Here is a 25,019-nt window from a genome sequence, read left to right on the forward strand (position 1 = left end):
ATTTTCTCCCATTCTGAGGGTTTTCTTTTGGTCTTGTTTATGGTTTCCTTTGCTGTGCAAAAGCTTTTAAATTGCATTAGGTCCCATTTGTTTATTTTTGTTTTAATTTCCATTTCTCTAGGAGGTGGGTCAAAAAGGATCTTGCTGTGATTTATGTCATAGAGTGTTCTGCCTATGCTTTCCTCTAAGAGTTTTATAGTGTCTGGCCTTACATTTAGGTCTTTAATCCTTTTTGATTTTATTTTTGTGTATGGTGTTAGGGAGTGTTCTAATTTCATTCTTTTACATGTAGCTGTCCACTTTTCCCAATACCACTTATTGAAGAGGCTGTCTTTTCTCCATTGTATATTCTTGCCTTCTTTATCAAAGATAAAGTGACCATATGTGCATGGATTTATCTCTGGGCTTTCTATCCTGTTCCATTGATCTATATTTCTGGTTTTGTGCCAGTAGCAGACTGTCTTGATTACTGTAGCTTTGTAGTGTAGTCTGAAATCAGGGAGCCTGATTCCTCCAGCTCCGTTTTCTTTCTCAAGATTGCTTTGGCTATTAGGTGTCTTTTGTGCTTCCATACAAATTGTGAAATTTTTTGTTCTACTTCTGTGAAAAATGCCATTAGTAGATAATTTATTTTCTTATTCACGAACATGAATACAAAGTACAAAGGTATTTTTCCATATTTATTTTGAACTTCTTTAATCTTTTAATGACATTTTGTTGTTTTCTTCATAAAGGTCTTGCTTATCTTTTGTTGCAAGATTTATAATTGTTTATAATTTAATTATAATTAAGCTCCTTATTTTTAGTTATTATAAATTTTATCTTTTAAAATACCTTTTCTAACATTATTGCTGGTTTGTACACATGCAGTTGGCTTTTGTTTAGTGCTCTTATATACAAAAAACTTGTTAAAGTCTTTAATTCCCTAATAATAATAATTATTATTATTATTTAATTCAATAGTTTATAAATGTATTAACTCTTTAAGGTTTTCCATGAAGACAGTTGATATAAATAATAAAATAATGACATTTTATTTCCTTCTTGCAAGCGTGTGTGTTTGTGTGTATTTATCTGTGTGTCTGTCCACGTGTGCGAACAGACTGACTGAAACCTTCTGTAAATGTTGGACATGGAGATAAGATATCTTTGAAGTATTACTTATTTTACAGAGAATGCTTTTAACTTTTCACCATCGAATATGATGTTTGCTCTAGATTTTTACGTAGACACCCTTTATAACTTGCAGGAAGTTCTTTTCTATTTCTGGATTACTAATAACTTTTGTCATGAATTGTTGAATGTTATTGAATACTTTTTCTGTATCTATTGAAACGATCATACTTTTTCTCCTTCAGTGTTTCATTGAGAAAATGAACAGATTTTTCTCATGTTAAAGCAACCATGTGTTTATGAAACAAATCTTTTAAAATATTATTGTATTCAATTTGGTAATATTTGATTTATATATTTTTCATTTATTATCATGAGTGAGATTGATCTGTAATTTCCCTATCTTCTATTGCCTTTGTCTTCCAAGGCATTAAGGTTGTACTAGCTTCATAAAATAAAGCAGGGGGCAGGGTTTATTCCTTTTTTTCTTCTCCTGTAAAGTGATGTGGGCTTGGTGTTTTGTTGGTGGGCTTAATGGCTGATTCACTTTTTTCAGAGTTGTAGGAACATTCAGCTTCTCTGTTTCTTTTTTTTTTCTTTTTTTTTTTTGCGGTACATGGGCCTCTCACCGCTGCAGCCTCTCCCGCCACGGAGCACAGGCTCCGGATGCGCAGGCCCAGCGGCTATGGCTCACAGGCCCAGCTGCTCCACGGCACGTGGGATCCTCCCGGACCGGGGCACGAACCCGTGCCCCCTGCATTGGCAGGCGGACCCCCAACCACTGTGCCACCAGGGAAGCCCCTCTGTTTCTTTTTTAGTTTGTTATAAGGATTTAAATTTTTATAGAATTTGTCCATTTCTCTTGTTTTCAAATATTCTAGTGTAAAGTTAGTTATGATATTTTCTTCTAAGTTTTTTAAGCCTTGCTTCATCTGTAGTTGTATTTCATTCTAATTATGCTTATTTGTGATCTCTTGGTCTCTGCCTCTCTCTCCTCTGCCTCTGTAATTTGATCACGCTTGCTATATAGGTTTATCAATTTTGCTGGCCTTTAAAAAACCTTTTGGCTTTGTTGATCTTCACTATATATTTTATCTATTTTGTTAATTTCTGCTTTTTATTATTTCTTAAATTTGAGGTTCATTTTACTATTTTTCTAACTTACTAATTTAGAATAACTCATTAATATTTAGACTTTAAAAAAATACTGGCATTAAAGATTATACATCTCTCTTTATGTATCATTTTTATTAAGTCCCGCAATTTTTCTTTTTTTTTTGGCTGTGCCCTGCGGCATGCGGCATCTTAGTTCCCAGACCAGTGATCAAACCCTTGCCCTATGCGTTGGGAGTGCAGAGTCTTAACCGTTGGACCTCCAGGGAAATCTCTAAGTCCCACAGTTTTGATAGGTAGAATATTCAATGTTTAATTCCAAGTTTTTATAATTTTCATTATTATTTCTTCTTCAACCCGTTAATTACTTAGATATTTTTAGCATTTAGAATATATGGGAATTGAAACTTTGGGGGAGAGGATACCGAATTCCAAACAAATTGAGTTGTCAGAAATCTTGTTCTATAAATTATAGAGTAATTGAAATCAGTATTAGGTTGAAGTATTTGCAAGTGATGATTTTCAACTGTTTTTGACATACAAATAGTAATTTCATATGGTTCAACATACAGAAACTTGCCTTATGGCCTCTGATATCTTTATTTTGTGTAAAAGTTCTGAAAATTCTTGAAAAGAATCTGTAGACATTATTTTTTTTAAATAAATTTATTTATTTATTTATTTTTGGCTGCAATGGGTCTTCATTGCTGCATGTGGGTTTTCTCTAGTTGTGGTGAGTGGGGGCCTCTCTTCATTGTGGTGCACGGGCTTCTCATTGTGGTGGCTTCTCTTGTTGTGGAGCATGGGCTCTAGGCATGCAGGCTTCAGTAGTTGTGACATGTGGGCTCAGTAGTTGTGCTCGTGGGCTCTATAGAGCAGGCTCAGTAGTTGTGGCGCATGGGCTTAGTTGCTCCACAGCATGTGGGATCTTCCTGGACCAGGGATCAAACCGATGTCCCCTGCATTGGTAGGTGGATTCTTAACCACTACGCCACCAGGGAAGCCCTATGTATACATTATTTTTGAAAGCAGGGTTGTGTATGTGTCTACAGGATGAAACATGATAATATGTTGTTCAAATCTTCTGTCTTATTGATTTTTTTGTCTGCATGAACTGTCAGTTACTGAGAGAGATATTTGCAAACCTTTCACTATGATAATGGGTTTATCTAATTATACTTGTAGTTTGTGATTTTTTTTTTTTTTTTTTTTGCGGTACGCGGGCCTCTCACTGCTGTGGCCTCTCCTGTTGCGGAGCGCAGGCTCCAGACGCACAGGCTCAGTGGCCATGGCTCACGGGCCCAGCCGCTCCGTGGCATGTGGGATCTTCCCAGACTGGGGCACGAACCCGTGTCCCCTGCATCGGCAGGTGGACTCTCAACCACTGCGCTACCAGGGAAGCCCTGTAGTTTGTAATTTTTGCTTCATTTATTTTGAGCTTATGTTATTAGGACATTCAAATTAGAGATTGTTTTGTCTTTCCCATAAACCAAACTATGTGTCATGACCCTCTCTACCTTTATTAATGTGTTTATTACTATCACCTTTCCTGTATCATCTGTATGTCTTATATGTGTATGTTGAAAATATCATATAGCTGAATTTCGAATTTTTTATCTGACCTTCTTTGTCTTGGAGAGTTTAGTCCATTTACATTTATTCTGTTTACTGAATTACTAATATTCAGTACTACTGTCTTCTTTTGTGATTTTTATTTGTTCTAATATGTTTCCTCCTTCCCTTTCTTGCCTTGTGATTTACGTTTAATCTATTTCTCATTGTTTTAAAGGGTACCCTAGACATTTTAATATCATCTTCAGTTATTTACATTTAAAGTTAACCAGTATTTTTGTCCTCCTCGCAAATAATGTGAAGACCTGAAAATCCTTAACTCTGGTCACCACTGTTCCTAATTTGTATGCTATTATTTTCAAAAGATTTAAGTTCTAGCTTGATTTTTTTAATGAAACAAATTAGGGATTATTTTATTATTTATAGTTAACATTGGTTTAGATTTACCTACAAGTTTACTATTATTTTCCTCACCATTTCCTTTTATATCTGAGATCTTTCTTTGGACAATCATTTATCTTCTTTCTGAAGTACATGTTTCTGAAGTATACTAAGTTAGATGCTAATTTAGTGAAGTTCTGTTAATAATAAACTAAGCTATGTTTTGTTTTAATTAAATGTCTCTTGCTATTGTTCTTGAAAATTATTTTCATGACTATAAAATTAGTTGACAATTGTTTTCCCTTAGTACTTTATTATTGCTTCAATTCTTCTGGTTTTCATTGTTACTGCACAGAATTCAGCTATTGGTTTTAATCATGATTCCTTTATATGTAATCTCTGTATTCTATCTAGCTGCTTTTAAAATCTTCTCTTTGACTTCATTGTTCTGCAGTTTTACATGATGTGTCTGGGCATGAATTTCTTATAATTTATCCTGGTTTAGATTCTTGAATCTGAGGGTTGATGTTTTTCATGAATTCTGGAAAAGTATTAGTTATTATTTCTTTGAATATTTCTTCTCCCCTGTTCTCTTGTTTTTTCTTCTGGAATTACCAATAGATATATATTGGGCCTGCCTGCTCACTCTATCCTCCATATCTTATAACCTCTGTTTCCTATTTTTCTCTTTCTCTCTGTGTGCTGCACTTTAAATAATTTCTTCAGAGTTGTATTTCAGTTCCCCAGTACACTTTCACTTGTATTTAATCTGCTGTTTAACCTGTGTATTGAGCTTTGAATTTAACTTCTTATATTTTATAAAAGTTCTAGTTGGTTTCTTTTCAGATCTGCCTGGTTCAATTATGGTTTTCTATTTTTTATTCATATTTTCAATCTATTTTATTGTCTTAAATCTATTAAACATTTATTTATTTTTATCTTTAAACATTTTATATTTGTACCTAGTTATTCAAGTGTCTCCTATATTTGCTTATTTGATTCTGCAGTTTGTTACTTCTTCTGATCCTAGCTCATAATGTCTTCTTCATGTGTTTAGTGAATTTTTATTTTGTTCCTGTATTCATTGAGTTGCATCCAAAGGAAAATTTGAAATTCCTGTGTTTTCTTCTGCCAGGTGTCTGGAGCAGTACCAATCCAGGACCACTTTATTTTATGGGTTTTTTTGGCCATGTCGGGTCTTATTTGAGGCATGCGGGATCTTCGTTGCGACATTCTGGATCTTTCATTGCAGCGTGGGCTGTTCGTTGTGGCACGTGGGCTCTGTAGTTGTGGCACACGAGTTCTAGAGCGTGTGGGCTCTGTAGTTTGCGGCACATGGGCTCTCTAGTTGAGGCGCGTGGGCCCAGTAGTTGAGGCATATGGGCTTATTTGCCCTGCGGCATGTGGGATCTTAGTTCCCCGACCAGGGATTGAACCTGCGTCCCCTGCATTGGAAGGCAGATTCTTAACCACTGGACCACCAGGGAAGTCCTTCCAGGGTCACTTTAAACCAAAATTTCTTCTTGCAGTTTTTCAGGCCACAGAGTTAGTGCAAGTACCAAACTAAGCGAGTATTCTTTTGTCATTAGGAGTTCTCTGGGTGTGTGTGTGTGTGTGTGTGTGTGTGTGTGTGTGTGTGTGTGTGTAATTCCCTTCCCCCCACCCCCACACTTCTTCTCAGAGCCATTCCTGACACAGGCATGTTTCCTTCTACGGCCCACATGTGCTGTCTTCTCTTCCAGCACATGTGGGCCATTAAAACCAGGTGCTAAGCCACCAGGAATTCACAGAATCTCTGAGCAAATGCAGGCTCTAATCCTTGTTAACCCCTGTGGAATATTGCACTTTCTCTTTTCTGGCCTTCTGTGGTTTTTCTTATTTTACCACCAGTCCAGCCATACTTAGCATTTTCAGTTTTTTACTGAGAGGTGTTCTCTATACAAGTAGTCTGCCATATTGCTGGAAATGGACGTCTCAATTCATTCTTTAGTGGAATCTCTGCAAGGGAATTTGAATCCATTTGCACAAAATGTATATGGTATTGCATATTAAATTATTTCCTTTTAAACTCGTGTTATGGGGCTATATTTCAAATTCTTAAATGGTGCTGTTTAATATTCTGATTTCTTTAAATATATTTGATCAGAGATGGGTGTAGTTAGCTGCTAATTCTCTTGGGGACTATTTAAATCTAATTAGGTACATGTTTCCTGAGAGTGTATTTATAAATAAAAGACTTCGAAGTCCTCTGACTTCTTTGCTCTTAGGGCTGCCTTATTTTTTTAATGTTATTAATTGTGCCCCGGTTTGTTTCCCAGGGTATGAACCTGCTTTGGAGGTGGCTGTTTAATCTAAAAATGTCCTCATTAATGGTAACCTTTTTTCTTAGCTGTTGTTCTGGAAGTGTAATAAATATTAACAATTATGTATTTTGTTTTAAATTTCCACCAGATGAATTGGTTTGGCTGATCTTCACCCAAAATTGGGACCAAATCCAAACCATTTTGACAGTTTAGAAAACTTAGTTAATGTTTTCCTTTATTTTGCTTAAATTGTCATAGTCTCTGAACATTATGAGGTTTTCCCATAACCATTTAATTACGGAGATAGTTTCCAATTTTTTTAAATGATAATTTTTTTTAAACATTGGTTACTCTGATGTGCAATGGAGCATAGTAGATTTCTTTTCCATCGATGCTGAAAATTAAGTGTCCCCAAGTGGTAGAAAGGAACTTTGAAGAAGAAAAACTATTGCCAGATGGGCTTGGGTGGTTCAGAAAACCTTGGAAAGGCAAAAAGTTTATATCAAATGCAATCTTCATTTTCTGAAGAACTACTACTAACACCATATATTTGTAAATCACTTTTTTGAAATTCTCTTTCCTTTAATTAACATATCTTTGCCATGTGATGCCAATAAATTCAATGCAACCCAAATTAGAGATTGGTCATTATTTTACTTAGAACTCTGACTTCCTTAATGGCTAATTTTATGAGTCTTAAAACCAAGATTGCTCATTTATATTATCAAAAGATATAAACTTAGAATTCCTTCTCAAATTTATACAGTGAAAAACCCATATACCTCCACCTAGATTCTACCATTAATTTATTAGTGTATTTGTTTTATTATCTATCTTTCTATCCCTCTAGTAATCATCTTGTTCTTTTTATGCACTTCAAAATATATTACATACATTAGTACACTTTCTATGAATTACTTCAACATGCATGTCATTAACTAGCTTTTAATATTTGTTTAGTTTTTTTTCTTTTAAGGTAAAATTTACAAAAAATGTACAAATCACAAGTATATGTTTCCTGAGTTTTGATAAATGCATATACCTATGTAACCTACACTCAAGATAAGACATTGTCATCACCCCAGAAAGTTATCTCTTGCCTCTTCATAGTTAATTGCCACTACTCACCCACCTCCACTCCTCACCCCAACCTTCAGCTCTGAGGAAATCACTGTTCTGATTTTTCCCACTGTGAATTAGTTTTGCCTGTTTTGGAATTATGCAGTATGTAATCTTTTGTATAAGGCTTCTTTCACTCAACATGTTTGAGACATGAAGATATCCCCCTATACTTTGTCTAAAAGCTTTATGGTTTTCACTTTTACATTTAGGTCCTTGATCCACTTCAAATTAATTTTTGTGTGTGGTGTGAGTGTGAGGTAGGGATTAAGTTCCTTTTCTCATATGGATGTCAAGCTGTTTAGGCACCATTTGTTGAAAAGATTCTCCTTCCCCTATTTTGTTGCTTTGGTGCCTTTATCAAAAATTAAGTGACCAAAATACAGACTTATTTTTGGGCCCTCTAATTTGTTTATTGATCTAACTGGTGCTTATCTCAGTACCATATTATCTTGATTACTGTAGTTTTAGAGTAATATTGAAGTCAAGAGTGTAAATGACTCAACTCGGTTCATTTTCAAAACTGATTTGGATATTCTATGTCTCAACAAATTTCATCTTTGAAATCGTAGTGTATATTTTCTTATCACACTGGAATTATTAAACTAGAAATGAATAACAGAAAAATACTAAGACTATCTACAAATGTTTAAATATTAACCAACATACTTTTGAATAATGTGTGGTTCAAGAAAACAATCACAATATAAATTAGAAGATATTTTGAACTGGTGATAATGAAAACACAGCATAACTTGTGGGATTCAGTTAATACGTGCTTATAGGGAAATACATAGCTCTAAAATGCATATTTTGGAAAATAAAAAAGATTGGAAACGTCAGTGATTTAAGCTTACATCTGAAGGAATTAGTGAAAGAATAGCAAAGTAAACCCACAGAAAATATAAGGAATTATTAAATATAAGAGCAGGAATCAATAAAATAGAATGCAGTCATACAATAGAAAAATTTAACGAAGCTAAAAGATTAGTAAATTGATGACTTGTAGCAAGACTGATCAAGAAAGAAGGACACACACAACTAATATCAGGTATGTAAAAAGGGAACATTGCTACAGATCTTATAGACATTAGATAGTATTATGAACAACTTTTTGCAAAGAAATTGTCAAATTTAGATGAGATGGATCAAGGATTGGCAAAACGTTTTTCTATAAAGGTCCACATGGTAAATATTTCAGGCTTTGTGGATTATACAGTTGCATCTGCTCAACTCTTCCACTGCAGCACAAAATCAGCCATGCACAATATGTGATGATTGGGTATGGCTCTGTCCCAGTAAAACTTTATTTACAAATATAGACAGCCTGAGGGCCATAGTTTGCTGACCCCTGAACTAGACAAATGCTGTAGACAAAGAGACATAAGACTGGCACAAGAAGAAATAGAAAATCTAAATATTTCTATATCTATTAAGGAAATTGAATCTATAAAAACGCTTTGTCACAAAGAAAACTCTAGGCCCAAATGACTTCGCTGTTAAATTCTTCCAAACAATAATAACAATCTTACAAAAAGTGTCAGAAAATAAGAAAAGAGGAACAGTTTCTGTGTAGTTCTGTAATGTATCAACTTGCCTAGCCTCAGTTACACTTTCCAAAATTTCTGTCCTTGTAGTTGGAGTGGGCCATAAGAGACATTCTTGTGTGAGATTTGGAGGATAGAAATGAAGCAGTGGCCATTTTGTAACTCATACATGGTATTGCTTACCTGTCGGCTCACCTGGTTGGCTTGGGGCAGCAGTCAGACCTGCAATTCCCCTGAACCCACTTTCCATTTCTCTGACTCCTGGGATATGTGCATGTGTGTAGTTCTGTGATAAAGGGCACTAACTTTCTTGCAGGACATCCATACCATCAATGTCAGATACAGCAAGATCTGATAAAAGAGTTTCAGTCTGTCCTTATTGGTTTCAACTTGCTTGTGGATTCCAGCTTGTCCTTGCTCTTCCCTACTTTACATCCATCTTTCCTTTTCAACTGTCTGAGGCCCTGTGGACTCCAGCATCAGATGAAAGAATCTTATGAAGACTGCTTAATTAGCTTCCACAGTTGCACAATATCAAATCCCTGTAACAAATCGTGTATGTTTATATATAAGTATACATGCATATATGTGTGTGTGGTTCTGTTTCTCTGATTGAATCCTGATACATTTACTTACTCTTTTTATGAGTCTAGCATAAACTTGGTACCAAAACCTGACCAGGACGTTATAAGAAGGGAAAATTATAGGCCAATCTTTCTCATGAACATAGATGTAAAAATTCTAAACAAAATATTATCAAACAATCCAGTTATATGAAAAAGGTCACATTTCACGACAAGATGAAGTTTATTTCGGCATTGTAAAGTGGTTTAACTTTTTAAAACATCAATTAAATTCAGCACATTAAATGAATAAAGGAGAAAAGACATGATCACCTCAATAAATGAAGAAAAGCAGTGATCAGCTGTGTCCAATGCTGCTGGGTGAGTAAGATGAGAACTGAGAATTTGTCTTTGATTTGGACGTGTGCTAGCCGCTGGTGACCTTAATGAAGTTTCTCAGTGACTCTGGTAGAGACCAAATCCCAATGGGAGAGGATTTAAGAAAGAATGGGAAGAGAATAAGTGGCAATGGTGAATATAAGCAATATGCCAACAATTTACACTGAGGAATGCAGAAAAATTGGGCTGCGGGCAGAAAAGGGTGTGGCGCCAAGGGAAGATTTCTTTTTAAAATGGCAGACATTATAGCATGGTGATAAGCAAGAGAAAGAAGTGGCATGCTGAATTTGTGGGACTGAACTAACAGGAGGTTTTACAAGCTATTGACTGGAGTAAAAATGAGATTCATTCCCCTTCCCAACACTTAAGTATGTGTGGTGGTAAAAAGATCACTGAAGTGGAGAAGGCCGGAAGGGTGTTGATTACGCAGAAGAGTGGAAAGGGAGGAGAGGGGAAGCACAGAGCCATTTGGAGATGAGAGTGTGTGGGCGATAGATGACTAGAGTGGCTCGTATTTGGATGGAGAGCAAGGATAACGGTATATGGAGTGGTAGATTTGTCTGGCAAGAGAATTAGTCCTGGCGTTTCCTTAGAAAGGGGTTTCTCTCTCTCTCTCTCTCTCTCTCTCTCTCTCTCTCTCTCACGTTTATGTAGTTGGCAGGGAAGGATATCTCCTGGTGGGCATTTATGCCACTCAAAATTCAGCAGTTGGAATTAGGAGGTTACACTTCTGAAAGAGTTTGAATCTGTATGCTGAGTTGTCTCCATTCTTTCCAGGAAGAATCAATTTTAGTCTGTCTTTAATTTGAGGGTTCAGAGGAGAGATTGAAGGCTTCCAGAACCCAGCCTTGCATGGAGTGCTTAGAGATTCTTCATGTATATGGGGCTCAGCTGAGAGTTGTGGAGACCATAAAGCTCTTCAATTTTGCTCTAACAGTGGGGTTGGGTAGGGGTTCTTCCCACCATGCTCAGTGCAGTGGATTTGTGGGATGGTAGGTGGGAGATGTGGGGAGAGTTGCTGATGCTTAACAGGAATTAGTCCAGTGAATATGAGACCAGGTGAGTAGGAACATTGGTATCCTCAAACTTTGTTCCACTGTTGCAACTGCTAAATGTGGGTTAATTGATTTAAATATTTATATTGCTATAGTATGTATTTGAGTTATGGGCCTGCCTTGCATACACTTTCCTCCTTTTAGTTAACTGTGTCAACACTTGAATTCATCTCTGTCTACGAAGGCTAGTGGACTGGCTTTTCCCTGAGTCTCATAACTAGATGATATGTTGCTATTAGTGTCATATAAGCACAATTAATAACATTTTTAAACAGCCAAATGAAGAGCCAGTCTAGTGAATTACGCATTACCAGTTTTTAGAGCTTAGACTAATATCTTGATAATTGCCTTAAAACTTTAATGCAACAAATCAAGGTAAAAGTGACATCAAGAGTTATATGAACATGCTTGAGATTATGTTTCTGGCCAAATTTTTCAATTTCTTGCCAAGATGATTCTTGGATATTGTTTTGATTCTTGGCAATTTTGGAGTCGTATGATAGCATCCTTCCAAAATAACAGTCTGATGATAGCTCTTGATATTGGGTTACCAAAAAGGATTATTGCATTGTATACACTGATTCATAATTTCAGGCTTCCTCACCATTTTGGTAAATACTGCATTGAATCTTCATTGTCGCACATGTTAGGAATCCTAGTATTTGTACTCTCATGACTGTCTCAAGCCCTTAGACATTCCTGATTATCATGTTGAGAACTCTAGACTCTCACATTTTGAAATGCGGTGGTTTCTCCTATGTAGGATGAATATGAGATTCAGTTTTTCTACTTCATTTTCTTCTGTTTGTGGTAGAGATTAGATAAGATAGAGGCATCTTGATATTGATTTACATGCCATTCTTTTCTTTCTATTTAGGTACAGTGCTCTTTTCTGCCATCACAAATTTGTTCATGTTATTCTCCACTCTTAGAACTCCCTCATCTTGTCTCTCCACCCATGTAAATCTCAAATATTCTTCAAGACCTTTCTCTTTTTCTTAACTCCTACTTTTGTAATGCATAATCATCCCATTTAGAAAATAATTGTTAGTTATATTTATTAGTTTATCAAGGCCCTACATATCTGCAGAAGCTTGCATTGATAGCTTCAGTCGTTCATTGTTTCCTATATCCGTACCATGTAATTTTGCTTTCCCATCTTGGGCAGGGTGACCTGCCCACTCCTTGACTTTGGCCTCAGGTAGGTGACTTGCTTTAACTAATGAAGCAGTCTTTCACATTGGGGGATTCCCTCTTGAACCTCTGCCATCACCATGAGAACATTCCCCTGCTAGCCTGCTGCAGAGAGGACCACATGGGGCAGAGCCCCAGTTGTCACAGCTGAGGCCATCCTCAGCAGACATCCTTTCAAATAACAGACTTTAGAGCAAGTCCAGCTGAGGTCAGCAGTGCTTCCTGGCAGACTCCCAGCAGACTCCAGAAACACAAGTTATAGGATGAAGTTTTGCGTGTGACATAGCATTACTGTAGCAGTAGATAATTGATGCAAATGTCCTACGTGGCCTGGCCCATGCCTTCCTTGCTAAGTTTATTTCTTATTCTTCCCTACTTCTTTCATCACTCTCCAGCCATATTGCCCTTTTTTTGTTCCTCTTAAATGCCAAGGTCATCTTTGGCTTAAGATCTCTGCCGTGCTGTCCCCTCTGTCAGGAGCATCTTCCTCCTGTTACCTGTGTGGGCATCGTCATGAGGTTCGTAATGTCCTACTTTCTGAGATTGCTTCCTTGTCTCCACTGCCTAGGGGAAACTTCTTCCCAGTTATTCCCTATTCCATTTCACTCTTTATTTTCTTCACTGTGCTTATTATTTTCTAAACTTATTTGTTTACATGTTTATTGTCCATCTCCCCCAATGTCCCTGAGGTAGGGACCTTGTTTTTTTTATCCCCAATATCAAGAATAGAGTCTGGCATATAATAGACTTTCAATAAGTAAGAGATAAATGTATGAATAAGTTTTTATTAAGAGGCCAGATGGGACAAGGTATGATAGGTTCTAGAATATGATAGAGTATTGTATTGATTTCCTAGGGCTGCTGTAACAGATTTCCATAGACTTGATGGCTTGAAACAACAGAAATGTGCTTTTCATAGTTCTGGAGGCCAGAAGTCTGAAGTCAAGCTGTAGGCAGGGCCACACTCCCTCCACAGGCTCTGACATGGTCTTCTCTGTGTCTGTCCTCTGTGTGTCTGTCCCCAATATCCCTCTGCCCCTCTTTTATTCATGTGATGACATTTAGAGCCCACCAGGATAATCTAGGATTACCTCTTCATCTCAAGATCCTTAACTTTAGTCACATCTACAAAGATAGTTTTTCCCTAATAAGGTTTCATTCAGAGATTTGACATGAATACATTTGGGGGTGGTGGTGGCAGTATTTTCTGGCCTACCACAAGTATAGATATGATAAACTCTAGAATGTGGGAGGCAGAATAGCATCGTTTAAGATCCTGTGCTGTGGAGCCAGAGTGTTTGGGTTTGAATCTTTCAGTTTTGCCACTTATTGTATGCACGTGACCATGTTACTTAACCTCTCTGCTTAGTTCCTCTCCTGAAAAACGCAGGTAATGTTGGTACCTACTGCAGAAGGTTGTTGTGAGAAATTGATATGTAAGCACTTAGTTGTTCCTGGGACATAGTAAGTGTTCAGTAAATATCATTACACTTGTAAAGCAATACCTACTGAGCATTTCCAGTGTGCCAAGCTTTGTGCTAAGTACAATTTGTATCTTAGCTAATTTAATCCTCACAACAACCCTATGAGGTAGAAACTAAGCCACTTGCTCAGGATTGTACATCTAGAAAGTGGTAGAGGTAAGAGTCAACTCAGACAGTGTCTCATGAGTCTGTCCTCTTAACCACTTCATATATAGTTTCTCTGCTGCTGCTGCTGTTATTTTAAAATAATTGCTGTGAGATTTCTTTTGGCTATTAACATTTCCAGGAAAACCAGAGATTTTTGGATGATGTGAATCAGAGTAGAAATCATGAATCTTTATAGCCTTTTTTTTAACCATTTTTTAAATTGAAGTAAGTTAATTTACAATGTTGTGTTAGTTTCAAGTATACAGCAGAGTGATTCAGTTACACACACACACACACACACACACACACACACACACATATTCTTTTTAAGATACTTTTCCATTATAGGTTATTAAAAGATATTGAATATAGTTCCCTGTGCTATACAGTATGTCCTTGTTGTTTATCTATTTTATATACAGTAGTATGTATATGTTAATCCTCAACTCCTTATTTATCTCTCCCCCCACCTCCCTGCTATCCCTTTGGTAGCCATAAGTTTGTTTTCTCTGTCTGTGAGTCTATTTCTGTTTTGTAAGTAAGTTCATTTGTATAATTTTTTTAGATATGATATGATATTTGTCTGACTTACTTCACTTAATATGATAATCTCTAGGTCCATCCATGTTGCTGCAAATGTATCGTCTTATTTAGACCTTCTTTTGGTAATATAATAGTTTGGTAGTCAAGACCTTTTTATGAAACATGAATTGGCTGGGGAAGATTATGGAGACACCCACCCCCTCTTTAAATCTATGTATGTCGAACCAGCTAGCTAGCCTCTTCCTGTTATCTTGCTCAGTGCAGAATATACTTGAAAAATCTCCTTTTAGAAGCTTTTAGTAGAAGCACCTGCTTATCTACCATTTGTTGTTGTTGCAAGTATCCATGAGATCAGCTTTTAACCAGTTGTATATATTGCATAATTAAAACACTGAATTAAGAAAGGTCCTTTGTAAGATTGAGAAGTATCTGCTTCTGGTCTGTTAGAATGTAAGGGAACTGAGGGCCAGGAATTTTGTCAGTTTTGTTCCATTCTGTACCCCACCTTGGCCCCAACAGTGTCTTCAATATTGCACGCAGAGTACACCTTTAAAAATGCAAGTCAGATCACTTCACTTGCCTCTTCAAAATCCTCTGAAGGTTTCACATCATTCTTAGAATTATATTCAAAGTCCTTATATTGCTTTCCAAGCTGCTTCTTGATCTGGTGCCCCCTCTGACTTTCTGATCTCGTCTTCTACACTCCTAAGTTTGCTCACTCATCTTCAGGCACATTAGCTTATTATTTGCTGTTCCGGGAACATGCAAGTTCCTTGAACCTGCTCTTTCCTTGCCTGAAACTCTCTTTCCTCAGGTATCTGCTGGCTTGCCCCTTCATCTCCAAATTTTGTCTCAAATATCATCTTTTCAGTAAGGTTTTCCCTAGCCAGCCATTTCCCTCTACACCCTGACCCTCTTACCTGCTTTTTCTCCATAGAACTTAGTAACATGTGACATGCTATATATTTTACTTATTTCTTTGTTGACTGGGTGTCTCTATCCACCAAAATGTAAATTCCATGAGGACGGGGCTTATATCAGTTTGTTCCTCGCTGTATCCCTAGTGCTTTAAATGGGTTTGGTACATAGTTAGCGCTCAGTAAACATATATTGAATAATTGAATAAATGTGCTGCAATGTGACAGTCCCATTAACCATCCAGCACAGATTGAGCTGGGATACGGCCTGCCTACCTAACACTGTTATGGAGATATTATTTCCATGGATTTATTTGTATTCTAAATGTTTGATTTTATAACTTTAATATTGTGTACTTGAAATGTTGCTAGTTCTCTGTATAGTTAAAGATGGCTAAACTCTCTTTTACCCTTTCTTTAACCACAACTTGGTGGAGTGGAATTCCCAGGCAAACAACCTGTTAACCATCTTTCTTGGATTTCATTTAGTTGTGTATATTTGGGGGGCAGTACTAGCAGGGGAAAAGGGACATTGTTTATTGGAAGGGCATAAGTTAGAATTCCCCATTTGCTATTTCAAACTCCCACAAATTCTTAATTGAAATTTTAATAAAAGCCAAATGAGGCTATATAGCATAAGATGAGGACAGGGTAATGTAGCGTAGTTGCACTAACCACGTTTCAAGTACCCAGTTGCCACATATGGCTTGTGGCTATCATATTGGACGGACAATGTAGTCATAGAACATTTTCATCATTGTAAAAAAGTTCTGTTAGATGCACTGCCCTAGACAGTGGGAACTGTGAAGATTAATCTACACAATAAGATGTTATTTTATGTTTTGTCTCTCTAGTGGGGAAATTAAAGTATTGTGTCTTGTAATTCCCTTGTACATTTATTCATTCAACAAGTGGTTATTGTGTATCTAATAATATATGCCAGGCACTGTGCTAGGCACTGAGAATTCAGTAGTGGACAAGATAGCCTCAGGCTCTTCTATATGAGGTTTGTATTCTAGTTGGAGAGATATTCATTAAATAGACAATCATAAACATAACTGTAATCTGCATAGTGCTGGGTGTATAGTAGCTGTTTAAATGACTGTTGATTAATTAAGGTGCACAGTACCACCAGCTTCTTAGATCCTGACAAATTGCAGTCCCAAAAAGCTACATAGTAATCCATAGTTGAGGTCTACAGACAACATCAAAATTTTCAGTGCAGTCAATAAATTGAGTACTATTCAGGCTGTTTTCTGTATTTTTCTTATTTCTGACATAGAGCAAAGATTATGTCAGTTGCCCTGTGGTTTAAAGCCACAGTTATTCTGGTAGTACACAGTTGCCATCATTGAGCAGTAGCTGATCCAAAAGAATTCCAGCCAAGGTCTTGCCAATGATGGAAAGAAATGATGTGTCGTGGAAGTTGCCAAAAAGTATGTTTTTCTTGTTAATGGCAATCATTGTGTCTTTGAAGCTCTTCAGATGTTGTGACATGTGCACACATGAACGTTCCCTAGGAGGCAGAGATCGTGCTGTCAAATTCATTGAAACAGTACTTAACTCTGTATAATTTTCAGTTAATCAGATACCTAATAAATATTTTTGACGCCACTGCTGATGTTGCCAGTGACATTCAATAGAAAGTTCTAGAAGATAAACAATGAAGATTGGCACTTTATCATTGTTGATTATTTAAATTCCATTTTCCCCTTCAAATGATCACATCTTGCTTATGCTGTTCAGTCCTAGTACCCCTTCTTTAATATGGAAGGAGAGATGAAGTGTAATTTCCACCTCCAAGGATTATTTTCTTTTTCTCTTTCTTTTTTTGCAACTTCATTTGGACTTCTCTAAAGTGGTGGATCTGCATGTACTTTTTATTGTTGGACACTGACACTGCTGATACTCATAATAATCAGGGATTATTGCTTTGATTAATAATTAGCTGAGTAACAGAGATTCACAATAGAGGCATTTAAGTAAATTGGGGGATTTATTTTCCTATGCAAAGGGGAGTCTGGAGATAATCAGAACAGGGCCCCTGTGGTGGCTCCACGACATCACGAGAAACTAGGTTCTCTCATCTTGGCTATGATTAGTACTGGATTCCTTCCCCAAGGCTGCCATGGTAGTTGTTGCAACTCCAGTCATCGCATATGTATTCCTAAATGGAAGGAGGTGGAAGTGGGGAGAGGCAAAAGGGCACATGTCAGTTGAAAGCCCCACAAGGTGGTCTGGCTATTTCTCACACAATCACTCCTTATTGTAAGGGAAGCCAGGAAGTAATTTTTAGCTAGATCCAATTGGCACCCCAAATAGTATTGAAATTCTGTTAGTAGGGAAAGTCAAGAGTATGGGTATTGTACTGGTGGCTTACAGTCTTGCCCACTGCCTAGCAGCTATTACTGTTGGTGAAAGGTAGGCAGGTGGAAAAGCCCTGCTGTTTTAAGAGTGAAATTGCTGATGAGTCAGCTTTCATGAATGTGACTTAAATGTAGCTATATGGGAAGCTAGAAAATATACTTTCTACTTTTATGAAGGGAAAACTGGTTAAGATAATGAAGTATTTTTGGTCAGTTTTGTTTGACCATAGCTAGTCAAATATTTCCTGTGACCTGAAGTATCATTCATTCAGGAAAGAAAAATCAAGCACATAGTAAGCATCCAGTAAGTCTTAAAGAAATGAATTATATTGACATTTTTCTTGAGTAGAAGTCTATCATGTCCTTATTAATCCAGGATAACATTATAGTAGCACGAATGATTAATGCCATTCGATGAAGGAAATCATCATGCAAGCTGGAATTATTTCTTTATAGAGTTCAGGTTCCTCATTTTAAAATACAACAGTAACATTTGCTAAGTACCTGTTTTAAAAAGGCAATTCATATTTGACCAGTAAAATATATGCAAGTAACACATTTAGTGAATTTTTTTGCTATTTTATTGTAAAATAATACACAAATATAGAAAAGAGAACCCATACAAATTATACATTTATAATGAATTATAAGGTAAAATAACTACCACTCAGGCAAAGCAATAGAACTTTTTCATACATCTCACAAGCCCCTGTATGCCCAGTTTCAAAATCAACCCCCAGTGACCCCCTAGAAGTAACCACTATTACTATTTTTACAGTAACTGGTTTTTTGAATTTCTATGTACTTTGAATATTCAGGTGTGCATGACTATACATCATAATTTAGTCTTGCTTATTGAAAAAAATGGTGTCTTTTAAGTCTTTTTTAGTATATAGGTTTCCTCCCCATCTTTTTCTTTTTCTTACAGTTATCTGTTGATAAACCCAAAATATTTGATCTGTAGAATTTCCCACAGACAGGATTTTGGTGATTATGTACTCATGGTGAAGTTCAACATATTTATTTGCCCTCCTTATTCATGCAAATTTGTTGTAGGATCCAGAGACTTAATAAGACTCATGTTTGATCCCTTTGGCAAGAGTGTAAGGTTTTTTTGTTTTTTCTAATCAAGAGTCACGTAATTATTTGTGTTATTGTTGGGTGTTGATGTTCAATTAATTGGGGGCTCAAAATGGTGATATTCTAATTATAATTTTATTTATTATTTGGAATAATTTTATTAGAGATGATTCCTCTTGTCTAATATTTTGTTACATAGTGGTACAGTGTATATAAGAAATATAGGATAAATGCTTGATTATTTTCCTTTATTTACAATGTTGAAAATAATGGGTTGTTTCCCTTTCATCCTCCAAAAGATGGTCATTTACTTTTTTTTCTCTAAGTATCAATATGAATTCATGGATTTAAGTATATTTGCTGTGTTTCAATCCATTGAGATTATTATCCAACTTGGAGCCCAAATTGTCCTAGTTTTTGGCCAATGGGAGCTTTTTTACATGGACTCCTGAGTCTTTGATAGCTTTCTTGCTATCTGGTATGACATGATGTTCCAGGTTCATCTTGTATAGTTCTTTCCCAGACCTGGAATTTGTCATTTCTTCAAGAAGTCTTGAAGTGAAAATTGGAATTTCAGTGCCACAATCTGGGCAGCAGAGATGCTCATTGCTGATGGGTTGATTGTTTTTTCTAAGACTCTTCAGTGGATAGAGGAAATAAACACAGCATGTTCAATAAAATATCTGATGAAGTCATATTGTTGCTTCCAGTTCAAATTCAGCTATACCTCTTCTGTATTTATCTGTATTGCCTTTTTCCTACCTGCTAAAAATCCTAGTTCTTAAGGACACAGGGGATATTAGAATATCTCATAGTTACTTATTCATTTTAAATTATATATAACAGTCTCAAAATATTAAGCTATTACTAATATTTCCATTACCAATATAATTACTGAGAAGAGTTTTTAAAGATGTGTGAATTTTTGCATATGCTCCCTCCATTTTTTGGCGTTGTACAAAAGTTGACCATTACCTGAACATACAACCATTACCTACTGTCTCTGTTCTTCTAACACTCATTTAATATTAGTTTTACATATAACTGTATATTTAATGCTCATTACTAGACTTATGTTGGTGGGTCTCTATTCATTTTGGTTGTAAGATGTTAATTTTCTTGTAGATTTCTCAATAAGGACTTGTGGGAATAATGTTCCCTGAGTTTTTGCATCTTATTATTTGTACCCCTTATCATTGAAGATAGGTTTTACTGGGTATAAAATTCTCAGCTCACATTTTATTTCCTTGAGTATCTTAGGTGTGATTGACTTTAGGGGTATCTTGACAGATACCCCTAAAGCATTTGATTAAATTTCTCAGCTGTTCATGAAATTTTTTTTTTTTTTTTTTTTTTTGGCCACGCTGTGTGGCTTGTGGGATCTTAGTTCCCTGACCAGGGATCGAATCCAGGCCCCCACAGTGAAGGTGCCAAATCCTAACCACTGGGCCACCAGAGAATTCCAGGAAAAAAATTTTAAAAATAAATTAGAAATAACATGAAAGAGAACATATGTCAGAAACCAACACCAATATGATGAGTAACTTTGAAACATTTCCAAAATGGACAGGAACAAGACTTGATGCCCATTGTTATCACTGTTATTCACCATTGTTCCCGAAATGCCAGTAAATGCATTAATAACAAGAAACAAAATATACTCTGGTATTTACCAGAATGCAGGAGACAAAATTGCTATGGTTCACAGATGATATGAATGTCTAGCTAGAAAGACTACAAAAACCAACAAAAAAGAATTGGAAATAAATATTTTCAGCATGATAGCTGGCCAATGTATATACAAAATCATTAGCTTTCCTGTTATGTAGGAAAGGGTTAACTCAGCAGGCCTGAGTTGCTTAAACCCTACACTTTCCTATGAAAGGCCCATTTTCAAGATTGGCCTTTGGCTGGCTCCTAGGAGCTGAGATCTTGGAATGTTCTGTCTAATAATGTTTTTCCATACCTGAGGCCTTGAGCCATGCTGTACCAGTTTGTCCAGATAGTTTATGCTAACAATGTGATTTAGGGTGAACACCTGCTTTCTTTCTGGGATCTGGAGCTTGGGTAACTGAAGTCTGTGATGCAAGTGCTGTATGCTTACATGAATGACCCCAGTAAAAAACCAAAGCACTCAAGCCTGCTTGGGAGAGCTTCCCTGGTTGGCAACACTTTGCATTGTCACACATTGTTACTGGAGGAATTAAGTGTGTCCCATGTGGCTCCACTGGGAGGGGATATCTGAAAGTTTGAGTCTGGTTTCCTCTGGAAATGCCCCATATGCTTTCCTTTTGCTACTTTTACTCTCTATTCTTTCACTGTAATAAACCATAATTATCGATATAACAACTTCTGAGTCCTATATAGGAGTCCTAGTGAACAATTGAGCTTGATGGTGATCTTGGGGACTCCTGACATCTCTATATACTGGGAATATCTCAATAGAAAATAAGATCCCATTTATCAGTGATAAAATAGTAAGCTTAGAATATATATTCTACTTATAAAATACCTAAAGGGCTTCCCTGGTGGCGCAGTGGTTGAGAGTCTGCCTGCCGATGCAGGGGACACGGGTTCGTGCCCCGGTCCGGGAGTATCCCACATGCTGCGGAGCGGCTGGGCCCGTGAGCCATGGCCACTGAGCCTGCGCGTCCGGAGCCTGTGCTTCGCAGCGGGAGAGGCCACAGCAGTGAGAGGCCCACGTACCGCCAAAAGAAAAACAAAAAACAAAAAAAACACCTAAAAGAAACTTTAAGTAAGCTTAAAACAAAAGACAAATTTTTACTGAGAAATTTAAGAGAAGACTTGAATAAATGGAGAGGGTTTATGAAAATATCAATTCTCCCCAGATTATTAAAAATCTTAACATAGTCCTAATTAAAACCATAATTTTTAAAAAGCTTGATCACTTGAGAAAATAGCCTATACATTTTGAAGAAAAGAGTTATGAATAAGGTCTTACCTCCAGATAATAAAATTTATTTTTTTTAAAGCTATAATAATTAAAATAGTAGGGTACCTACAGAGCCAGGAATAGATAGTTAAATGAATTTAATGGAAAGCTCAGAAATGTACCCAAATATTTATTAGAATTTAGTATAAGCTAAAGACTGCATTCAAATCAATGAGGAAATTTGTTTTCTTCAATGACTGGTGTTAAGAAAATGGGCTGACCATTTGGGGAAAAGTGAAGTTAGAACTCTATTAGTCCATTTGGGAAAATCCAGCCCATGTATAAGTATTTGAACTAGGAAAAATCAAACTATAAAAGGACTTGAAGGAAACATAAAAATGGTTAGATGATCTTATGATAGGAAAAGACCTATATATAATCCCAAATGTATACTATTAGAGAATATATTTATACCTTTATAAATATAGGAACCAAATCTGGTTCCTATATGGCAGAACAACAACAAAACTCAAAGTAAGCCATCCTACCAATAAAGAAATGCAAGTTAAACCCCAATAAGTTCCTATAGTTTTCCTATTAGATTGGCAATGGTTTAGAATAATGATAAAAGCTAAGATTGGTAAAAATGTGGGTAAATAAGAATTCTCATATGCTGCCAGTGAAAATATATATTGATCTAACATTTCTGGGGGGGTAATTTGAAAATCCGTACCAAATACCAATATGTATTTTTTACTATTCCACATCTAGAAATCCTTTCTAAGGGAATTACCAGAAAATATGCCAAGAGGTATATACAAAATGTGTTTTGACAACCTAAATGTCCATTGAGAGATGAATGGATAAAGAAGATGTGGTATATATATATATAATGGAATATTATTCAGCCATAAAAAAGAATGAAACAATGCCATTTGCAGCTACATGGATGGACCTAGAGATGATCATATGGAGCAAAGTAAGTCAGAAGGAAAAAGACAGATCTCATATGATATCACTTATATGTGGAATCTGAAATATGACAGAATGAACTTGTCTATGAAACAGAAACAGACTCACAGACATAGGGAACAGACTTGTGGTTGCCAAGGGGGAGTGGGGAGCCAGGGAGGGTTGGATTGGAAGTTCAGGGCTAGCAGATGCAAACTATTATATCAATACATAGAATGGAAAAACAACAGGGTCTGATAGTATAGCACAGGGAACTGTGTTCAATATCCTGTAATAAACCATAATGGAAAAGAATATGAAAAAAAATTGTGGTACAATACACATATAACATGAAATTTACCTCAAGAATACACTTATTTTTCATCTCTGAAAAAACGTGTTTTGAAAAATTAGAAACTATTTAAATGACCATAAATAGGAAATTGGCTGAACAAATGATGGAATAGCCATACTATGTTGTCACTAAGGATGATATTGTAGGTATGCATTTGTGTACATGGAAAGATGTTTTTAGTATGTTATTTAATGAAAAAATTATAAAACCATTTCAGGATACCTTTTAAAAACATCAAGCATATATTCGTTTATTTGTGTGTGTGTCTCAAAGATTATACACTAAAATATTAAGTGTTATTTCTGGGTAGTAGGATTACAGTATTTATATATATTTACTTTTCTTTGCACTTATCTGTATTCTAAATTTTCTATCTTAAACCTTGTTATATAAAAATAATGAACTGTAAACAAAACAACTCACCCCTATTGGCTTTAATCATATCACGATTCACATAAGGGATACGCTTTAATGGAGAGATTGGTAGCTCACATAGTTTATTTTTATTCCTGGCCATCCTGTTACTGATTCTTGATGATTCCATAGCTCCAGATAGAGACTTCCCTCCTCTTGTACTTATGCATAATTTAATCTACTTCCTAGATTGTCAATATTCCTGTTTTGTCTGTGACTAGCATTTTCCCTTTCCTCATGATGCTAGATCTCCCCACACCTGATGATTGCCCTATGATTAGTTTTGTTTGGACACGCTCCTCTTCAGAAAGCAGTTACAGATGATTACGACTGTTCAAGATAATACTCACAAAGATTTGAATGACAGAATTTTTTATCTCCTTAATATTGGTGGTGGGAGGGAGATTAAGAATCTGAATCTAATGCACCAGCCTTGCCCTAGTTAAGCTCTTTGGAGAAATACCTAGTTTATATTTGGTTATGGGGATTCTATCAGGAGATGTGAGGAGACCTGTGTCCCAGTACTTCCAAGATAAGGATGTTCAGCAGGGCTTGTGGAGCATCTCATTCTGAATTTGGCTCGCTTGCAAATGGCTCCCTTTACAGTTCCTAAGGGAGAGGCTCTGGCTGGGTCAGTATGATGTTTGTTTATTAAGCAAAAGTTCATGGCGACTTCAGATGCATTTGACTTTGTATTTAACCACAGTGTGGATTTCTGTATGAGCAACTTATCATCATAGTGATGAAAAATGAGACAGTACTAGTGATGTTGTGGTTGCAGTTGCCCTTTTCATCCTTGATTTTGGAGGGGGTCAATCTTCCTTGAAACTCTCTCTTGACCATCATTGTGGAACTCTGGAGCTCTCATTGATGGAGTTGATCCCTGAGTTGGCGTTCCCCCAAGCCGGGAGTAGACTGCAGTACACTTGCTGAGAATGACACAGTTCTTGATTGCACGTCTGATCCATGGCTTACATTGTCTTCACCACAGCAGATAATTCTGCCATGAAGTCTTATTGCTCCTACTTCCTTTACTCTTTGCACTTCTTTTCCTCATACAATTCTACTCTGTTTCCAGGGGTCTGTAGATTTCAATGAGTCTTCCAAGTCCAAAGGCTTAAATCTGGGCACCCCTCTCTTTTCTATTCAGTTCTTTTTCCAAGATGACATTGAGGATGTTGCCATGTTCATTTAATTCTTACTTATGATTGTTATGATAGGTAATAGCTATTTTATTTCAGATCTGAACTAAAATTGCTGGCTTTTTTCATTATGCTATGGTTTTTAGAAACTTTGCACTCCAGTTTTGCCACTGAATGTTTTAATCAAGTGGTAGGTATTAGGAGAATAGAATGTAAGAGAAGCCTTCAGAGAAAGTTTTTAAAAGATTAGTTCCAGAGTTGACCATCTTACTATATTCCTATCTAGGCCTGTCTTCTCTCCCTGCAGCTTGTTACAACGCTTGGAGGGCCGCTTCTCACACTGGCACCAAAGAGGTCAGTTTTTCCAC

General features: G+C 36.4%; 1 protein-coding gene across 1 annotated transcript in view; it reads left to right on the top strand.

Annotated features, from left to right (window-relative positions):
* PARPBP (PARP1 binding protein) overlaps window positions 1-24,618 on the top strand; it is a 112,469-nt gene extending 87,851 nt beyond the window's left edge. The window contains exon 12 of the mRNA XM_067697731.1: window positions 22,561-24,618. Coding sequence (XP_067553832.1) covers window positions 22,561-22,641 — 81 coding nt within the window. The 3' untranslated portion in view covers window positions 22,642-24,618. The remainder of the gene's footprint in view (window positions 1-22,560) is intronic.
* The last annotated feature ends 401 nt before the right edge of the window (window positions 24,619-25,019 follow it).

Source organism: Pseudorca crassidens, chromosome 11 (assembly GCF_039906515.1).
Source record: "Pseudorca crassidens isolate mPseCra1 chromosome 11, mPseCra1.hap1, whole genome shotgun sequence".
NCBI lineage: Eukaryota > Metazoa > Chordata > Mammalia > Artiodactyla > Delphinidae > Pseudorca > Pseudorca crassidens.